We start from the raw sequence: 18,515 nt of genomic DNA, 5'->3' as shown, positions 1-18,515 counted from the left end.
GGAACAACTTTTCTGTTCCCAGCTAGACCAGACCCAATGGACTTGTTCTGATGTGCGGTTAGCAAAATTGTCATCGGCTTAGAAGCAGGTTAACTAGCCAGAGCGCAGAGCAACAGTACACTTTAATTACTGCTCTGAAATCCCAGGGCAAGGGACCAGGTAAGTGGGAGGGGCTAGATATGGGAACAAGGGCATCGAGTCCCTGAAAGACTGGGTTTTTCCATTCCTTGTTTTGGAAATAGAGCATTTTGCTACTTTTTCTGGCAAAGTCCTGAAGCTGCCCAGAGTATTTATATGCAAACTCATTTTTTCCTCCACTGGGTATTTGGTCTCTTGTTTTGTCATTTCCTTCCCTGTGAATGGCATCAGGATCTGCGCAGTTAGAGGGTGGGCTTATTGCCATCTTCAGGGCCCCTGCCAAGCTCTGCCATGTTTAGTCTGTCTGTTTCCTCCCCCAACCTCACCCCTGCCAATGCTGGGACTTTGACCAGTGCTTTTCTCTTTCCTCGTTTCCCTCTGATAGTATCCTCTCATTCCAGCACTATTCTCTAGGACCACTTAAGCAAGGGTAGCCTGAACTGACTTGAGAGGATAGAGCTGAGCTAAGAAGGCGGCTTTGTTTTAAAGAGTTTTTTTTTTTTTTTAAGATTTTATTTATTTATTTGACAGAGAGAGATAGTGAGAGCAGGAACACAAGCAGGGGGAGAGGGAGAAGCAGGCTTCCCGCTGAGCAGGGAGCCCAATGCGGGACTCGATCCCAGGACCCTGGGATCATGACCTGAGCCGAAGGCAGATGCTTAACGACTGAGCCACCCAGGCGCCCCAAGAAGAAGGCTTTGTGTTTCCATGATGCACTTTCCCTTGCCCTCAGGCCTCGAACCTGCCTGGTAGCATTACTCTTTCTGAGGGCAGTTCTTGTGCTGGCTGTAAACAGGACCTGCTTGCTTTCTTGCTTCTTGGGAAGGCAACTGATGCAGGCCTCTTGTTACTGAGCAAGTGATTTGGAGTTCTCACATCAGAACCAGAAACTCCCCTGGCTCCCATTGCACTGACAACAGAGAGGGGTCCGTTTGATGACAGCCCTGGGAGGCTGGGAGGAGAGCAAGCCAGTGAGGTGAACTCGAGATGTAAGAGATGGGGCAGACGTGGGGAGGAACCATCTGAAAAAGCTAGCAAGGGGCACACGCAGACGGAGAGGGGGTCTAGAAGGGAGGGCTCCCCCCGGGCCAGTGTGGAGGACTTAGAGCCACTGCCTTTTCTCCTGTGCTCTCGGTCTCTGGTGTTGCTTTGGATGCCAGATGTTGATAAGGAAGTAGGAGTGCTTGATTGACTGTACATCAGCAGCCAAACAGGGCAGGCGTGAGGATCAGTACGGCAGGAACTAGAGATCCAAAGTCAAGATGGCAAGGTCGTTAAGGCATTTCGGGCTCCTCTTCTGAGCCATTTAAGTTTTTCGCCTGATTTATCTTTGAACTTGAATTAAGTGGCTTCACAAGCTGCCTATGGTGACCTTTACAGCCTTTCTCAATCCCTGATGTTGCCAATGCCTTGCATGGTTTCATTTCTTCTCAAAAAAGGGTCAAAAAGGGGGGGTCTCCTTATGAGAACATGTGGGCTGGGCCTGCTGACTTCCTTTCATCCCTAACACGGGCTGCACCAGCGGGTGTCCAGACACAGCTTGTGTCCAGTCCTCTAGCTGGATGGGAGGATTCCTTAGAAGCAGAGGGTCTGGCCTTTGTTCTCTGGAGCAGGAACAAAAGTGGGAAGTAAAGAGAGGGTGAGACTCTGTTGGGGTCTGAGCCACACCTGTCTTGTACAGTTTGTCTTCCTAATGAGTTGACTTCTGGCCTTGTTGGAGAGGGGAGGTGGCCCAGGGTCTCTGACTTAGCTCTTGTAGGAACACGTAGGACTTGGAAAGGACCTTGGCTCCTGAAAACCAGCCACCTGACGTTTCACCTCACATGATGGAGTTGTTACTCGCAGTCCCAAGGATAGACATTTGGAGGGGAGAGTTCCTCATGTGGAGCTGTAGAATCGCCTTCTCCTTGGTCTTCAGTTAAGGAGGAGGACTCCTGAGCCTCAGCTTCTTGGAGACTCGGCTCTGGGGCTGAGCTGGTCCTCGGCGCATGTCCTGAGGCTTCTTGGAGCTCCCTGACACCTTCCGGGGTAAAAGTACTGGCTGCCTTGCTCACCTCAGGGCGGGAGCTTTTGCTTTCTGGAAGGAAGCTACCTGGAGGTCTGTGGACTAAAAGGCATGGTGGGTTCTCAGGGACTGTGGGGAGAAATATTTCTGTCTGAGTAGCTGTTAAAGCCAGAAGGCCGGATTCCTCAGATGGGACTCCAGTTCCCTCCCAATCACAGTTGTCTGCCGTGATGCCCTTTATCTTATTCCCTTCTGGATCTGTGACTTCCCATTGACACAGCTCTGCCATCCTGCTGCCCACACCGCTTGCTCCCTGGGGACTGCCTGTGGGTTGGCCAGTGTTGGAAGCGTCTGGCTGGGGCCAGGGCGCCCCCGAATCTGTGCCTTCCTGGGGGCAGACTGTCTCCTGCTCTCCGCTGACTTTAGCTGTTTCTTTGGAAAAGTGTTCTTCATTCCCTCCAGATGCTGCCTTTTGAAGGATCATCTCTCCCTGCCCTTGGGACTTTCTGTCCACCTCTTGTTCTGGTCGCCCTTTCTCTACGGCTTCTTTATTCACCTCCCAAGGGCAGATTTCCAGATGGAAATCTTTGGCAGATGGAGCCTCTTCTGCTTCCCACGGACACACTTCTGCCACCTTGGCCCCCACACTGCCTGCTTCCTCAGAACTGCCTTTCCCCATGTCAGAAGCTCGCAGGGCTGGTTGTGGAGGCAGCCCCCCAGAGTCTTCACTCTCCCAGGGACACACCGCCTCCTGTTTCCCATCTGCCCTCTCTGGCTTCTGAACCGCCACAGCTTTGGGCTCTGGTCTTCTTGGGGCTCTCCCCTTCTCCTCTTGAGGTTGCCCTTTTCCATCTTGGCTTGCTGTCCCTTCATCAGGGACACTTTCAGTCGCCTCCCAGGGGCAGATCTCAGCTTTGGCGCTGCTGTCAGGTTTAGGAGCATCCAAGGCGGGAGCATCCCATGGGCACACCTCAGCGAGCCTGCCCCCAACGCAGACCAGTGCCTGAGAGCCAGCTTTAGGTTGGTCACAGCCCTGACTGTCCAGGTGAGAGAGAGCGCCTGCCGGCACCATGCTTTCCCATGGACAGATAGATTGTAGCTCGTTGCTTGCTTTCCCCCCATCTTCAGTAGTGAATTCTCCTGCTTTTGAAGATGGGGCTTTTTCTGGGGTTTTGTGTTCTGGGAGGGAACCCGTCTTTGGGTCTTGTGTCAGGCGCCCTTTCTCTGCTGCCTCATCCCTCACTTCCAAGGAGTGTCCCTCTGCCGCTTTGCTACTCGTGCTGAGGGGCGAGTCTGAGGCCTCAGGGCCCTGCACAGAGGGTTCCCTCAAGGCCTTCTCCCAAGGACAAACAGCTTCCTGCTCTTGACTCCGTTTTGTCTCCCATTTTGATATGTCTTCTAGGGAGATGAGTCTCTCTTTTTCTAGAGTTTTCTCCCCCTGCTCTGCTGAGTCACTCCTCTCTTGTTCTGATCCCGGCCCAGTAGCTCCTTCATTCAGCTCCCAGGGATGGATCTTGGCTTTCTCACTGGTAGGCGCTTTGTCCACTTCCCAGGGACACACCTCAGCTGCCCTGCAGCCCATGTGGTCCAGTTCCTGGAATCCAGCTTTTGGTCTCTCTGTGCCCAGAGTGTCTGAATGCCAAGAGGAGCCGCCTGGATCCAAGCTTTCCCAGGGACAGGCCACCTCCCGCTCCCAGGCCGGCCTCTCTGGCTTCTCTGGAGCAGTAACAGCTGTCTTGCTGGGGCCAGGACGTGCAGAAGCCTTTCCTGTGTCGTTTGGAAATTTCCTAATGGCCTCAACTCCCAAAGCCCTTTCCTGCCCTGCTCCAGCACCCACCTCCCACGGACAGACCTCAGCCTTCTCAGCAGGCACGGTGTCGTCCGTGTCCCATGGACAGATCTCAGCAGTTTGGCTTCCCACACTGCCCGACACGTGGCGACTGGCTCTGGGTCTGTCTGCGTCTTGAGGACCTGGTTGTGGGGAGAAGCTCCCAGGGTCCCTGTTCTCCCAAGGACAGACTGCTTCCTGCTTTTGGATTTGTCCTGCGAGCTTTTCCCCAGCTGTGTCATCTTTGATCCCTGACATTCCAGGCGCTTTCTCCTTGTCCTTTTGAGATTCTCCTGCTTTTGCTGTCTGGCCCGATGTCCAGTCCTCCCTTATTCTTTCATTTACCTCCCAAGGACAGAGTTCTGCCCTGGCAGGTATTACTTGCTTCAGCTCTGGCCTGGGATCTTCCTGGGGACCTACCTGCGTTTCTCTGCTTCCTCCATTGCTAAGGAGTTGGCCACCAGCTTTGGCTGAGGAATTATCTAGACATGGGCTGGAGGGCCCAGGGGCTGAGCTCTCCTGGGGACACACTGACTCCTGCTGTTGACCCCTTTTCTGCACCACCTTCCCAGCTCGTTCTCCCATCTCTGCAAAGAGCCCTTGTCTGGAGGGTTTCCCCTTTTCCTGGAGAAATTCTCCCCCTGTCCCCTGACTCAGCATTTCCTTCCCAACTACCTCATCACCCAGCTCCCAGGGACAGATCTCTGCTTTCCTGATAGGAGCATCTCTTGCCTCCCACGGACCCACCTCCGAGATGCTGCTGCCCAAACTCCCGGAGCAGCCAGGGGCTCCTGGGGCCGGGGTGGGGACTGCCGAGGGGCCCCGGAAATCTGTCCTCTCCCATGGACAAAAAGACTCCAAGTTTCCACTCAGTTTCTGTTCTTTCCAGAAGGTTGCTTTCTTGGAGGTTTCCTGCTTTTCCTGGGGAAGCTTCTTCACTCCCTCCTGGAATGGTTTCCCATTCTCTCCCTCGAATACCTCCCAGGGACAGAGCTCTGCCTTGGCAGTGTCAGGTGGACAAACTTCTTGGCCTGTGGCTTCCCGCTGATGCTTCTCCACCTCTCCAGCTTCTCTGCTGCCCACTGCCTCAGACCTGCCCTTGGTTCTGTCAGAGTCCTGAGAGACTGACCGAGGGGACTGACTCCCGGGATCGGCACCCTCCCAGGGACACACGGCCTCCTGCCCCCTGACCAGCCTCTCTGGCTTTTTCCGGGCAACAGCCGCCACACTTTGGGTCTCTGACTTCTCCGAGGCTTTCCCTCTCTCTTGGGAATCATCTAGAGCTTGTCGTAATGCTCCCTTCTCAGGGGCCCCTTCGCTTGCCTCCCAGGGGCAGATCTGGGCCTTGTAGCCATGGTCAGGCTGACTTGCTTCTGACTGGGTGACTTCCCTGGGACACATCTCTGCCATCCTGCGGTCAGCACTGCCCAGGGACTGGAGGCCAGCTTTGGGCAGTTCCCGCCATGCACCAGGGGCTTCTTTTGCTCGCTCAGCACTTTTGTCCCCAACTGTGCCTTGCCTGGCTTGCCTCAGTGTAGCAGACCCTGCTTTACTTGCTCTCTCTACTTTCCCCTCCCCTAGACTGTGGGATGTCCTCCTGCCTCTGTCTTCTTGTTCCCTGCTGCCCTCCCGGTGACAGACTTGAAGCATTCTGCTGGTGTGAGCATTCTGTTGGTTCTGGAGGGACTCCTCATCATCACAGGGTGCAAGGGTGGCCTGCTTACTCACCACCGCCTTGGGCCAGCCTAGCCTGGGGGATCTGGGGCATGCCCCCACACCCTGTCCTGCAGCTCTGCCCTTCTCCTCTGTCTCAGGACTCCCTCCCTCACTCTCCTTCTCTTTGTGAGTGCTCCGAGAACGGGTCAGAGCTTTGATAGCCAGGCCTAGACTGTGCATGGAACCCTGCTGCATGGGGGTCTTGAGGCTGTGGGATTTAGAGAAGACCTTAGGCTTGTCCTCGTCCCCCTCATCAGCTCCCCCTTGGAGACGTCTGTCCTCTGTGACTACCGCACTCTCCCCAGTGCCCCCTTTCTCGACTGCAACAGAGAGGGCTCTCCAGAGCTTGGCCCGAGCTGGGGCAGGGGAGAGGCTGCTGCGCTCTGGCCCTGAGGGGCCTTCTTGAGCCGCATTTCCTTTCTTGACTGGCAGTTCTGCATTCTCCCAGGGGCAGACGAAAGCGAGTAAGCTGGGGCTTTGGAGGGGTACGGGAACTGGTGCCAGGGCAGGGACCGGGGTCGGGGCTGGGGCTGGAGCTGGCATCAGGGCTGGAGCCAAGGTGGAGGTGGGAGACAGCCTGCTCGGCTCTCCCGGGCATTCTCCTGACAGGGCCATGATGGGCGTGGAGACCTGGTGCCGGACCGGCGGGTGAGGCAGTCTTCTCGCAGCCTCCTCCTGAAGCCTCCCGGCGGCAGCCATGTGGGAGCCATCCACACCGCAGCTCCTGGCCGGGGAGGGTGGGGCTGACCGGGGGGCCCCTTGAGCTCCATCCAGCCTCCTGACCGACGACAGCCTCCTCCCCGGGCTCGCCAGGGCTGCCTCGGCCTTCTTTCTCTCCTCTCGCTCCTTGGCCTGCCGATAGGTCTCCTCCAGGTAGGCCTGGCTGGCCACGAGCAGGGCCTTTTCCCCGGAGCCCGCCACCACGCTGAGCGACTTCTGCAGGGACGCGGGCCGGGCCCGGGGGAGCCTCTCGCACACTGTCAGGTTGTGGGCGCTGGCCGACCGGAAGCCCAGGGCGGGGGGCCCGTTCACCGACTCCAGGCTCTCCCTGCTTTCCCTCGAGGCCTTCTTGGCCAGCTTCCTGCGCAGCAGCGAGTCGAGGAGCGGGGGGTCCTGCTCCCGGCGGTGGCCCCGGCGCTCGTGGTCGTAGGCGCTGCGGGACTTGCGCAGGGCCGGGAGCCCCTCGGAGTCCCGGAGGCTGGAGCTGAGGAGCCGGCGGCGTGAGGACCCGGGCAGGCTGCCGCGGCTGGGGGAGCCCGAGTCCCGGGAGTGCTGCCGGGCCAGGGCCTCTGGGAACTCGGCCAGGTACCTCATGAAGGAGCGGCCCAGGCCCCGGCGCCAGCTGCCCCGCTTCTTAGGCAGGTGCGGGTTGTTCGCAGCCATTTCCTTGGTCTTGTGGACCTCTAGCTGGGCGTAGAGCTTCTTCAGCTCGTCCTGAGGGGAGGGGGGCGTGAGGAGAGCAGAGCCCACTGTCAGGTAGAGGGCGAAGCTCTTTCCAGCCCCTGGCTGCCCTGCCTCCCCTTCTCCCGGCCATTATTTGGACCATTTTCTCGGGAACATCTCTTTCCCACCAAGTTGTGTCCCTTCCCTGCTTGGAGAACTCTCAGAATCCACCTGTCCGCTCTGAGCCACATCCGCTCGGCTCTGAGGGTGCAGGGTGCACTCCTTTCTCTCTGATCTGTTGGGAGGCCACCCGCTGGGGGATGGGAAGCCTGGGTTCGAGGCTGCTGACCTGAAGGCTATTTTCTTGAGCTCTCAGAGCCTCTGTTTCTATGAAGTAACAAGAGCTGGCTGCCTACTGTTAGCTTCCTTAGGAGGATCACATGAGACTGATGGTGTGAAAAGTGCCCTCTTTGGGTGCAAGTAAGGGAGTGGGACTTTGAGAGTCTTCTACTTTGGATTTCTCCCCAAAGCCAGCATCAGCATCGGGAGAGAGACTGGGTGCTGCTCCACAAAGTAGGGGGTGCAGGGTGGCATTGCTGAGGCCGGCGCCTCCACACTCTCCGGCCTCCCTGCTCGACTGGGGCCTTGGTTGAGCCTCTTCCCAGGGGGGCAGAGCCCAGAGGGAGAGGAGGACACGGGGGAAAGACAGACAGGCAGAGGCAGTTGGGACAAGGAGGGAATTGGGAGATGTAAACAAGTCAGGTGGACAGGGAGGCCCCAGTGGAGATGGAGGGAATGGACAAAATGGCTTCCTGAGGTTGTTCCCACACTGTAGGTTTTATCAAACAACAGGCTGAGACCGCCAAGTTTCCTTATTTCCTACCCACTGAGGGGTTCTGATCTGGGTTCCATGACTATGCCACCCCTAAGCAGAAAAAGAAGGGTAAAGATACTCTCCTGATGTAAGACTCAGGAAAAACTTCCTTTCTCTGAGACTGCCGGGTCCAGGGAATGGATATCTGGCTGTAGAAATCTCTGGTAGGCACTAACCACCTGAACTACGAAGCCCCGTTGCTGGCCCATGGGTCACCAACTGCCTAAGTGTGCTGCCCCTCATGATGCCCCTGCTGGTGGGAGTAGAGCTCCATCCACGGCTCTGACTCTCGCCAAGTGGCCTGGGCCTCAGGGATCTGGGTTCTGGGCCTCTGGGGGTCTTTCCACTTAGGCAGTGTGTGACCTCATCTGAACCGACTCAGCGGAGGCGGCTGAGGGCAATGGTGGAGAAGGGAGGGGGGCAGGTCTTCGAGAGAGGGAAAGCGAGGGGCAGGGAAGGGGCGCTGCAGGGTACATAGCCCAGACGGCAGGGCAGCAGTGATCTTGGCCCAGTCCCTAAAAGCAAGCATCCAAAGCAGGTGAGGAGGGCGGCCCATACCCGAATGTCTCCGGGGTCCAGGCTGCGCTCACTCCAGGCTGAGGCGATGCTGCTGTCCAGGTAGGAGCCTGAGCGCTGCAGGTCCAGCTCGTCGTCGTACACCTCATCCACCATCTCCTCTCGGGGAGGAGCCCCTGGCTTCTGGAACTGCTCGGGGGGCGGGGTATGATGGGGAGGGGAGTCAGCTTGGCTCCCTGTTTACTCTTATTGCCACCTGCCCCATGGAATCCATCTTTACTTTGGGAATCTTCAGCCCCTCTCTAATTTGCAATTCCAAGGGCACGAAGAGTTTTGCTCCCCCTCATCCTCCCTGATTTTCTTGATCTCAGAGACCGGGGAGAGGGGTGTCCTACGCAGCCGCCCCCACAATTCCTAGCCATGTCCTTCAGCTCCCCGACCTATATCTCACTAACTGCGTCCAAGTTGATTTTTCGGAGCCCACCAAACTAAACTGCCAGGTGTTATAAGGACCCCTCCAGCCCTAGCTCGGATTTCCTTTTCCCTGAGATGGGAGGCAGAGAGATACAGTAGCTTCCTCCCCACCCCCACCCCAAGTGGGCTCCTCACTCAGGCCCCTGTGGCTCAGCCCACTCACGCCAGGGTGTCATCCTCACTCTGACCTGGAGAGGGCGCTGTGGCGGCAGCAGATCCACGGTGCCCCTTATAAAGGGGCTGGGGTCTGGCTCACAACCAGGAGGGGGAAGACCTCACCTTAGGAATGAAGATCAGAGCTAGTGTGGTGGTGACGGTGCTGTGGGTGTGGAGGAAGAAGAGGAGCAGGGTCCAGTCTGGGTGCAGGGAGGGAACCAGCACAAATCTGAGGGTGGGAGGGAGGGGTCCATTAGCTGTGGGTGGGAGTGGCCTCTTCCCCCTCACCTGTCCCACTGGCTCACCTCCCAGCCCCAGCCCTGATCTCTGTGGAGGTTCTGGGTGGGTTGAAAACGGCCCTTTTCCTTCTTCCTGCCCTCTGTAGGACGTAGGTCCTACCTCAAGGCTCACATTAACCCCCACCTCCGAGAAGCCCTCCCAGACTACTCTTCTCTTCTCTGGTTGCCTAGAGCACAGACCTGTGCTCCCCAACTCTGTTATAGACTGCCCTGTGGGTTGATTTTGCCCCCACCACAGGGCCAAGTCCTTGTGAACACTCATAGCAGGCCTGCTGCTGGATGGGCCGAGGTGTGAGGTGGGGGAAAGGCAGGGAGAATTGAGCATGTGTGGGAAGGAGCATGGTGGAGGTGCTGGAGATGTGGCTTAGGAATAGGAGAAGAATTAGGCGTGGGCATGCTTCCTCTTTTGGGGTTCTGGGTGAGACATGGGGTGCAGGGAGGGCATCTGTGGGGAAGGGAGAGAGCTACAGATGGGGGGGGCCTTCCTCGCCTTGCCGAGGCCTAGCCATGTGTCGAGGATGGCTGTGGGATGGGGTTCCCCGGCCTGGGAGAGGCGAGTGGTGTGAGGTGGGGAGGAGTCGTGGATCGGACGGCCTGCCCTCACCTGGCTGTGTGGAAGGCAGCCGAGAGCGGCAGCTCATTGTGCAGGGCGATGCCCATGTAGCGCGGCTCGCGGAGGGCCGAGGGTACGGCTCGGGTGGCGTAGCAGAGGAAGCTGCCCCAGCCCAGGAGCAGCATCTCGGCTGTGGGAAAGCAGGGGGCAGAGAGCCAGGCGCCAGCTCAGCAGCCACGTGGCCCCTTTCTGTGTCTGGTGTGCGGGGGGGGGGGGGGGGGCCTGGGCCAGGGGCACTGGGGACGAGGCAGGAGGGCCAGGTAGGTCAGGAGGACCCCTGGAGGTGCAGTGTGGAGGGCCAGAGTGAGGCGGGCTCAGCAGAAGCAGCTCACCCACAACCATGATGTAGTCCCAGCGGTCGTGATGGCAGAGGTAGAAGTGGCGGCCCGTGGGAGTGTGGCCTCGGGTCACCAGGGGCGTGTGGCTGCCTCGTTCCAGGGCCCCCACGGTCCACACCACCAGGAAGCCCAGCACGAGCAGCAGGAGCAGCCCCAGCCGCTGCAGCAGCCGCCCAGTACTCAGGTGGGGGCCCCGCTGAGCCGAGCGAGACAGAAACACCTGGAGCACCCTACAAGGGTGTGGATGGTGGATGGATAGGGGCGTGGGGGGAGGCCCAAGGAGAGGGGGCCGGGTCTCTGGCCTCTGTCCATGGCTTCCTTCCCCTCCATGCCTGCCTGTTCTCCTGTCCTTTCCATGTTTTGCTGCCCCCCAAAATGTTACATGCTGGGGAGGGCTATGGTGATAAGGGCAGGCCTGGGGCGGGGGGTGGGGGGGGAGAGGGTGGTACACCGGGGAGTAGAACAGGTAAGGGTCTGGCTGGGAAGAACTCCACTCCATTCCAAACGCGCTGGGGCTGCCTGGAGTGGGCAGCACGAGAGCACGGTCTGCCCCCGACCCTACCTATAGAGCTTGAGTATAATGGTGCCGTAGACAGTGGCAAAACCCAGCGACCGGACCCAGCGGAGAGCGATGCAGCGGAATACGCTGGGCTTGAAGTACAGGATGAAGACCTGGGGTCGGGGGGGGGCGGGGAACAAAAGTCACTGTTCTCCGATACACTTCCTCTCTCTGATCTGCTGATCTTCCTAACAGACTTGCCATAGAGGCGTTGTCACCTCCATTCCTCAGAGAGCAGCTGAAGTATCAGAGAGGTTAGGTCATTTGTCCTAAGTCACACAGTAGGCCAGGGAGCTCTTTTTAGCCTAGACTCTTTGGCTCCAGAGCTCACCAGGCCAGCCTGCCATTTGTAGATATGAGTACGGGGATTTTGAGGTCTCCGAATCTCCCTAAGAGGGCAGAAAGGAGGAAGGATTCTGGGGTTTGGAGGGCGCCAGCCAGGGATCAGATGGGGCCAGTTTCTGGCCACAAACTCACAGGGAAGTAGAGCAGCAGGGATCCAAAAAGGATGGTTTCCAGCAGGACAACACCAGAGGTTCGGATCCTCTGTGAACCCAGGAAAGAGAGAGGCGGGTGAGCAGGGCAGTGGGAGGGCAGAGCCTGGACGATGGTGGGGGAGAATCTCAGGCCTGTTTTAGAGGTCACTCGGTGGCCCTGGGCCAAGGCCTCACCCTGTAACATCAGCTCCGCCCTGTCCGTCCACAGCCACGGCCCCCACCCCCACCACAGGCTAAGACCAAGGTTGCACATAGCTCCTGTCCCCCAGTCCCAGCCGGGGCCTGGCTGCAGACCTGGGCTCCAGTCACAAGCTGCTGGAGCTAGAAGGATCTCACACATTCCCCCAAACTTTGGGTCAGACTGCTAACCCCTTCTCTGCCTGATAACCATTCAGTTGACCTTCAAGCCTGGCTCAAATGTTACGTTCTCCAGACAGGCTTTCCCAGACCATCTCGGGCAGGACAACTGGGTCCTTTCTCGGAGCTCCCATGGCAACCAACACACTCTTCCATCCTCGCCTCTGTTTTGCTGTGCTGTCATTTTCTTTATATGCCTGCTTCCTCTGGGAGCTCCAGGAGGGTCTAGATCACTTCTCCCCAGCGCCTACAGTGTTTTGAATCAAGTCCAATGCCTACACTTTACAGGTGAGGAAACAAATCTAAGGCAGTGGGGTCACTTGCCCAATGTCACCTAGTGGGTTAGATTAAGAATTAAGACCAGAGCCCATTTCTTCTGAGTTCTAGTCTTAGGGAGTCTCTGGCCCCTACTTGACGCTGGGGACCCCGTACAGGTAGGGCGTGCGCGGGAGCTGTGGGGCCTTCCTTGCCTTGCTCCGGCGGTGCCGGTAGGCGAGCAGCATGCTCAGGAAGACGGCCAGCATGCAGCAGGTCTGGCAGGCCAGCACCGCCACCCGAAGCGCCGAGGCTTCCTCCACCAGGCACGGCCTGGCATCCGCGCAGCTGGTGCAGCCCTCGGCACATGGCTGGCACTGCAGCAGCCTCCCAGAGCTGCCGTGAGGGGAGCTGGGTGGCCCAGGGGGCTGGGTGGCACTCTCTTCCAACCCTATAAAGAACAAGATGGGTGCAAGGAGAGGGGCCCGGCCGGGGCATACCAGCATTTTCTCCCACTGGTCACCATAGCCCTCTCCCTGCCCTCCGACGGTCTGTCACCACCGGGGTCGGGCTGGGAAGGGGGGAGAGTGAGGAAGTGGATACTCCCAGGGGAGGACCGGGTAACAGGAAGAGGTGATGCCAGGCTGGGGCTCACTGCAGGCTCAACTTGGGTCAGACTGGCGTGTTAGGGGCTCATTTTCAGAAGGCACAGACACCCCACATTGGACCCTGCCTGCCTCGCTTGCTTCTCTCGACCTTCTGCCCTCGCCCCGCAAGACCCCTCCCAGTGTCTCACCCCAGCCTTTTCTCCCCAGATGCCCCCTCCACCCAGCCCAGCCTGGCCCTCACCACAGTTAACATACCCCCGGAGCGGCTTGCCCCGTAGAAGCCAGGTCGGCAGCGGCAGAGGTAGTGGCCAAGGACAAAGCCCCGACTCTCCAGGGGGACACACTGCAGGGATGACAAACACGATAGGTACTTATATGGGGCTTTCCCTCCTGGGAAGAGATGGAGGGTCCACGTACCTTCCTATCCACAGCACCCCCTCCATACGAGGGACCCCCACCCCCAGAAGTCCTCCCTAGTCCTTAGGAAGCCTTTCCTCTCTGGAAACCCTACTTTATCCCCACCATGGCCTCTTTTCAACAAAGAGTATGGGAAGAGATCACCCTTTTATTCTGAGTGGCAATGACAGGAGCCTCACAGGACCCATTTCCCAGTGCCCAGCTGTTGGTACAGCGAGGTGCTGGGGGGAGATGGAAGTGGGGAGAACTTGGAGTCCAATCACACCTGTGTGCCTACATCCTGCTTCAAGGGGTCCCCGTCAGCCTCCCTCTTTGGCTCGCAGGTGGGTTGAAAAGGCCCCCACAGAGGAGCAGCTTCCCCTACCAGGAGCCATCTGGCTTTGGCACAGGACTGCTTTCCCCGGCCCTAATGCCAGGCTAATGCCAGGCTGGTGGGATGCCAAGGCCGGCTCTTTTTTCCAGCTCCGTCCATTGATGTTTGCCCAGCAGGGGACGGAGCAGACCTCAGAGCCAGGCAGGGGAGATGAGCACATGGATGAGGTCAGATCTGCTGTGGGCAGTGGTTAGGGACAGACCTAACAGTGGGACAAAGAAAGGGGTTCGCCCTGGGGGGTTCTACATCGAGCGCCTGACTTCACCTAGAAAAGTTGCAGGGTGGTCCTTCTGAAATTGTGGCTCAGCTTCCCTTCCTGCCAAGAGCACTAGAACACGCTCTGTTCCTGCCACTGTCTGCACAATCAGGCCAATGTGCACCGAGAGGTGATGTGGCTGGGTTTAATAATGCACTGAATAATGGGAGCCCTTCTCCCTGGACTTAGCGTTCCAAAAACATGTGCCCCAAAACATGTGCCCCAAAGAGCCACAGATGCCCAAACCCGCCCCCCCTCCCAGCAGGCTGCAGGGCTCGCCTTGGCTTCGGTTCAGCTCAGGCACGACACGCGGTCAAGTGCAGCCGTGGAGCAGATTAGTTCACTGGCCTCCCAGTTTCTCAGTCCTGGGCTTGCAGGATTACCAGCCATTGCTTTCCATTATCCAGATTCTCCTGCATCCATGCCTTTGAGTCTGCCGGCATCTGGCTTGGGTTCCATCACCTTTACCAATCCCAGAGCTCTTCAAGCTCCTTCTTGAAGATTCCTCCCACACCCCAACCAACAATTACACTTAGAAACCGAGAGCTCTGTCGACATGGAGAATGTGGTCCAGGAGAAGGAAAAGGGATGATTAACAGGGGCTCAGGAAGTGGTCCTGGGGATGGATCCTAGAGCACCCGGTACCAGAAGGGAGAGAAGGCAGGGAGGCATGCTGAGATTTCAAAGGAATGAGGGTGGCTATCTCCAGTGGGGGATGGGGAGTAGGCTGTAAGTGTCCTCACTTTTTTTTTTTTTTTAATGTAGGCTCTATGCCCAATGTGGGGCTTGAACTCAAGGCCCCCAGAGATCAAGAGTCACATGCTGTATGGACTAAGCCAGCTAGTCCCCCCTCACTTTTTTTCCCCAAGGTTCATATTTTTTATTAGTCATTCAACTTTTTTCTTTTTTAAGATTTTATTTATTTATTTGACAGAGAGAGATAGTGAGAGCAGGAACACAAGCAGGGGGAGTGGGAGAGGGAGAAGGAGAAGCAGGCTTCCCGCTGAGCAAGAAGCCCGATGCGGGGCTCGATCCCAGGACCCTGGGATCATGACCTGAGCCAAAGGCAGACGCTTAACGACTGAGCCACCCAGGCGCCCATAGTCATTCAACTTTAAGTGCCTATTATGTATCAAGCAGGAGGAGTTGGGAATTTCTCAGAAATGACCATCAACATATCATTTCTGAATTTTCTTTTCTTTTAGTTTTTATTTTTTATTGAAGTATTTTTTTGACAGTTTAAGTGTCCTCACTTTTAAATAGCCTGGTATCTCGGGGCGCCTGGGTAGCTCAGTCGGTTAAGGGTCTGACTTCAGCTCAGGTTATGATCTCTGGGTTGTGAGATGGGTTCCTTGCTCAGTGGGGAGTCTGCTTGTCCCTCTGCCCGCGCGCGTGCACACACACACACTCTCTCTCAATCTCAAATAAATAAATAAAATCTTTAAAAAATAAAAATAAAAAAATTAAAAGCCTGGTATCTCATTTCTGTCCCTCTCATTGCTAGGGATTCCCCTGGAGCCCGGAGGTTGGTATGCTTTGGTCAGCTGCTCCTGGGAGCTGGGTGGGGGCAGGGATGGGAAAGGGGGAGGGAGTCAGGACCCGAGTGCCCCACCCCACCATCCTCCTTATCCTTACCTGGGTGCTGTTGAGATCACACAGGTGTGTGTTAGAGTACCAGCCTGGCCCACTGGCACACTGATTGATGTCCACGCTCTGAAGATCTACGTCCATCTGCACCTGCCCCCTAGGGCAGTGAATTGGCAGTTAGGGGTGCAGTGAAGGATGCCAAGGTAGACATGTGCCCTCAGGCCCCAGACCAGGGAGCAATGCAAGCTTTGCAAACTTTAGCAAAGTGGTTACAGTGCGTCAGGAGAGAGGGCACACCTGCATTCCATTTCTCCAGTGCTATTAATCCTCACTGTTTCTGTGGGCAACAATCTTCTTCCCTGTAGGTTGTTCCCCAGCATCCCTCAGCTTTTCAACATCCTAGCATTTCCTTTTTCTATCAATGGGTAGAGGGAGGGGGCATGTCAAGACATGTGGGAGCTGGGGCTCTGATGATCTGTCTGAAGGGGATTATCACACTTCTCCACTGCATGCATACACACACACACACGCACGCACAGGCACAGAACTCAGCTATTAACCAGCCCCTCACTCTGCCCAAACCAGATCTGAATTGATCACAGCAAAGGAACTATGGAATGGAGCTGCCTGGCCCCAGTGCTCCCAACCCCTGCTCTGGGCTGAGCGGGGAGAGCTGGCTAGGGGCCAGGCTGCTGGCTGGCAGGAGGGAAAGCCTGCTGGGAGCAATGAATAGGGACACATAGCTGGAAAAACAATGTTGATTGTTGAGTGCCTTGCAGTTCGGTGCCCATTTGCCGCCTCCTTCCCACCAGGGCTCCCAATCACTTCTTTATTCCGGTTGAAGGAGGAAGTCAGTTATTTGAAGAGTACCAGTCGGGATAGGCAGGACTGGAACCTACTTGATGTAGGAATATAGCCACTGGGAGTGACCCTGGGGACCTGGCCAACTCCTAGACAGAAAGGGCAATGAATGGTTCCAAGCTTCCCCCCGAGAACTTTTCTTCCCTTCGAGAAGCCTCCTTTTATAGTTCTAGATTGCTTGAGAATAGCAGGTTTGACTCCTGGAATGCCCACGAGACGTCTCTTGCATGGCTTGTCACTGTCATCCACACTAAGCGCTCTCCTGCCTTCTCCCCACTACCCAGACCTGGGGGCCAAGACCCATGCCTGGCTGTACACACACGTATGGATATACCTACGTATGAGTGGATTGATTCATCCGCACTATGTATACTCACACCCGTATGTGTTAACAGACAGTTACAGATTCCCAGAGTCAACTGCAAGTATACACAGCTGAATGCAAATAGACACATCTGTGCCCCCCAGATACATACGTGTGTGCCAAATGGCCCACGCACAGCTGGCTGGACTAGGGGCCCCCACCCCCGCGTACCCACAAGTGCGTCAAAGACAGCACAAACCTACTTACCTGACCTCTGGGCTGAGGTCTGGCTTGAGTCCATAGAAGGTGGCAGAAAGTCTGATAAGCCAGCCAGGACGGAGCCGGCCCTCCTGGCATTCCAGGAAGGGAGGAGATAGCTTCACATGCCGCATGTCGCCCACGTAGCCATCCCCCTGTGGCCACTTGGGGCTGCCGAGGCTCCCTAGGTCATTGGTCAGCACCCGCTTCTGCAGGGCAGAGGTGTCCGGGGCCCGGGTTGGGCTCTCCTCCTGTACTCTGCTCCCGGCCAAGTCCTGAAGGATGGTCTCCTCCCCCATCCGGGTGGCCTGCAGGGCCAGCGGCAGGTGGCTGGCCCCTGGCGGAGGGTCAAAGGTCAGAAAAGCCCGGTATGCCCTTGGGTCCCCCTCGGCCACGCTGCGGACCAGTGCCTGGTACCACTCCACATCCTCCTCCACACTGGACTCGCGGATGTCGTTGGCTTGGAGCAGCATGTTGAGGAAATTAGCGGCCTGGGCAAGGGAGCCCGCTGCCCTCCGCAGGACGGGGGGGAGTCCTGGTCCGGCTCCTGCGCCGTGGGCTTCGTAAGGCTCGCTGCAGTTAGCCCCCGACAGCTGCTGGGCATCTCCGGAGTAGAGAAAAGCCAGGGCTGCCTCGACCCCCTCTGGGGGCACCCGCGTGGGCACAGATCCCAGTTTAACTTGGGAGGACAGAGGTGGCAGAGAGCGGAGGGGCCGCGGACCCCCCAGAGCCCAGCTGCCGAGGAAACAGCAACCCAGCAGCCCCCACACAGGGTGGGGCACGACCACTGCCCTGGGGCCCATCCTCAGGGCAGCTCTCAGGGACCCAGGGGTCCAGGCTGCCTGGGGGAATCTGGTGGCTCAGGAGAGCCCAGGCAGAGGTTGGCTGGCTCCACGCCTCCTATCCTCGCTTTCTCTCTCCCTCTCTCCCTGTCTCTCTCTCTCTCACGCTGTGCTGTCTTGCCTGTTTTTCCTTCTCTCTAACGTCATCAGCTGGCTTCTGGATGTAGGCATGAGGGCTCTGCCCCTCCTCTCTCAGTGTGACCCCCCATTGCAAACCCTCTTAATCCTGGCACCACCCCTCTTCCCTCCTCCTCTCATCCAGCATCTAGGCTCCCTTCCCCCACTCCCCACCCCACATCAGCTCGAGATAGAGAGAGAGAGAGAGAGAGAGAGAAATGGGAGGGGAGAGAAAGAGACCAGTCGTTCTCTCCCTCCCTCCCTCTGCCCTTCGCTCCATTAGGAGAGATGGGCAAATCCAGGATGGGGCGTCATAGCAACCGCAGATGAGCTTGTGCCCCTCTCTCCACCCCTCTGCTCCACTCAGCCTCCTGGCAGCAGTTGCGACGGGCATGATAAAGGGCCGAGCTGTAGCTCCTGGCAAGCTGCTCTGGCCGCCTGGACCCCCCGACACAGTGCTGCCGAACTGCAATTTGAGATTCGGGGTGGCGAGGGTGGGGAAGAGAGCCTAATATAACCACAGCCAGTCTCCATACAAACTGTGGCAGTTTATCAAGTGTTTCTCGTGTGCGTTATCTCAATGAATCTTCCCCACAAGCATGTGCGGAAGGTCAATATTCTTATCCCCATTTCACAGATGCAGGCACTGAGGCTCAGAGATGCACCCGAGATCACATAGCTCACTTTAAGTTGAGACTCAAACCCTGTTTGAGCTCTGACTCTCCACACTGGCCCCCATCAAACTCCCATGACCCTGTTATTCAAGCCTCGTTACAGAGGCGTGAATCAAGGCCCCGAGAGGTAGAAGGACTCCCCCTAGGATCACACTGTCACTGTCGTTCATGACAGAGCGGGAGCCTCCAACCGGTCTTCACCTCCCCACC

The 18,515-nt window shown here is 57.4% G+C and overlaps 1 protein-coding gene across 2 annotated transcripts; it reads right to left on the bottom strand.

Annotated features, from left to right (window-relative positions):
- Window positions 1–776: 776 nt before the first annotated feature.
- GPR179 (G protein-coupled receptor 179) lies at window positions 777–17,744 on the bottom strand. 2 transcript variants are annotated; one of them, XM_032428933.1, is made up of 11 exons: window positions 16,682–17,744; window positions 15,298–15,406; window positions 12,872–12,959; window positions 12,224–12,459; window positions 11,377–11,445; window positions 10,903–11,012; window positions 10,335–10,570; window positions 9,994–10,132; window positions 9,214–9,319; window positions 8,503–8,649; window positions 777–7,121 (listed from the first exon to the last, which is right to left on the bottom strand). In XM_032428933.1, exons 1-11 carry the CDS (start codon window positions 17,473–17,475, stop codon window positions 1,974–1,976), a joined length of 7,182 nt encoding a protein of 2,393 aa, XP_032284824.1. In that variant the 5' UTR covers window positions 17,476–17,744; the 3' UTR covers window positions 777–1,973. The 2 variants fall into 2 exon arrangements, with proteins under 2 accessions (XP_032284824.1, XP_032284825.1); XM_032428934.1 differs by lacking the exons at window positions 9,214–9,319; window positions 9,994–10,132; window positions 10,335–10,570; window positions 10,903–11,012.
- Window positions 17,745–18,515: the final 771 nt, after the last annotated feature.

Source organism: Phoca vitulina, unplaced genomic scaffold, assembly GCF_004348235.1.
Source record: "Phoca vitulina isolate PV1807 unplaced genomic scaffold, GSC_HSeal_1.0 scaffold40, whole genome shotgun sequence".
Classification (NCBI taxonomy): Eukaryota; Metazoa; Chordata; class Mammalia; order Carnivora; family Phocidae; genus Phoca; species Phoca vitulina.
This window is presented reverse-complemented; position numbering and strand designations above follow the sequence as displayed.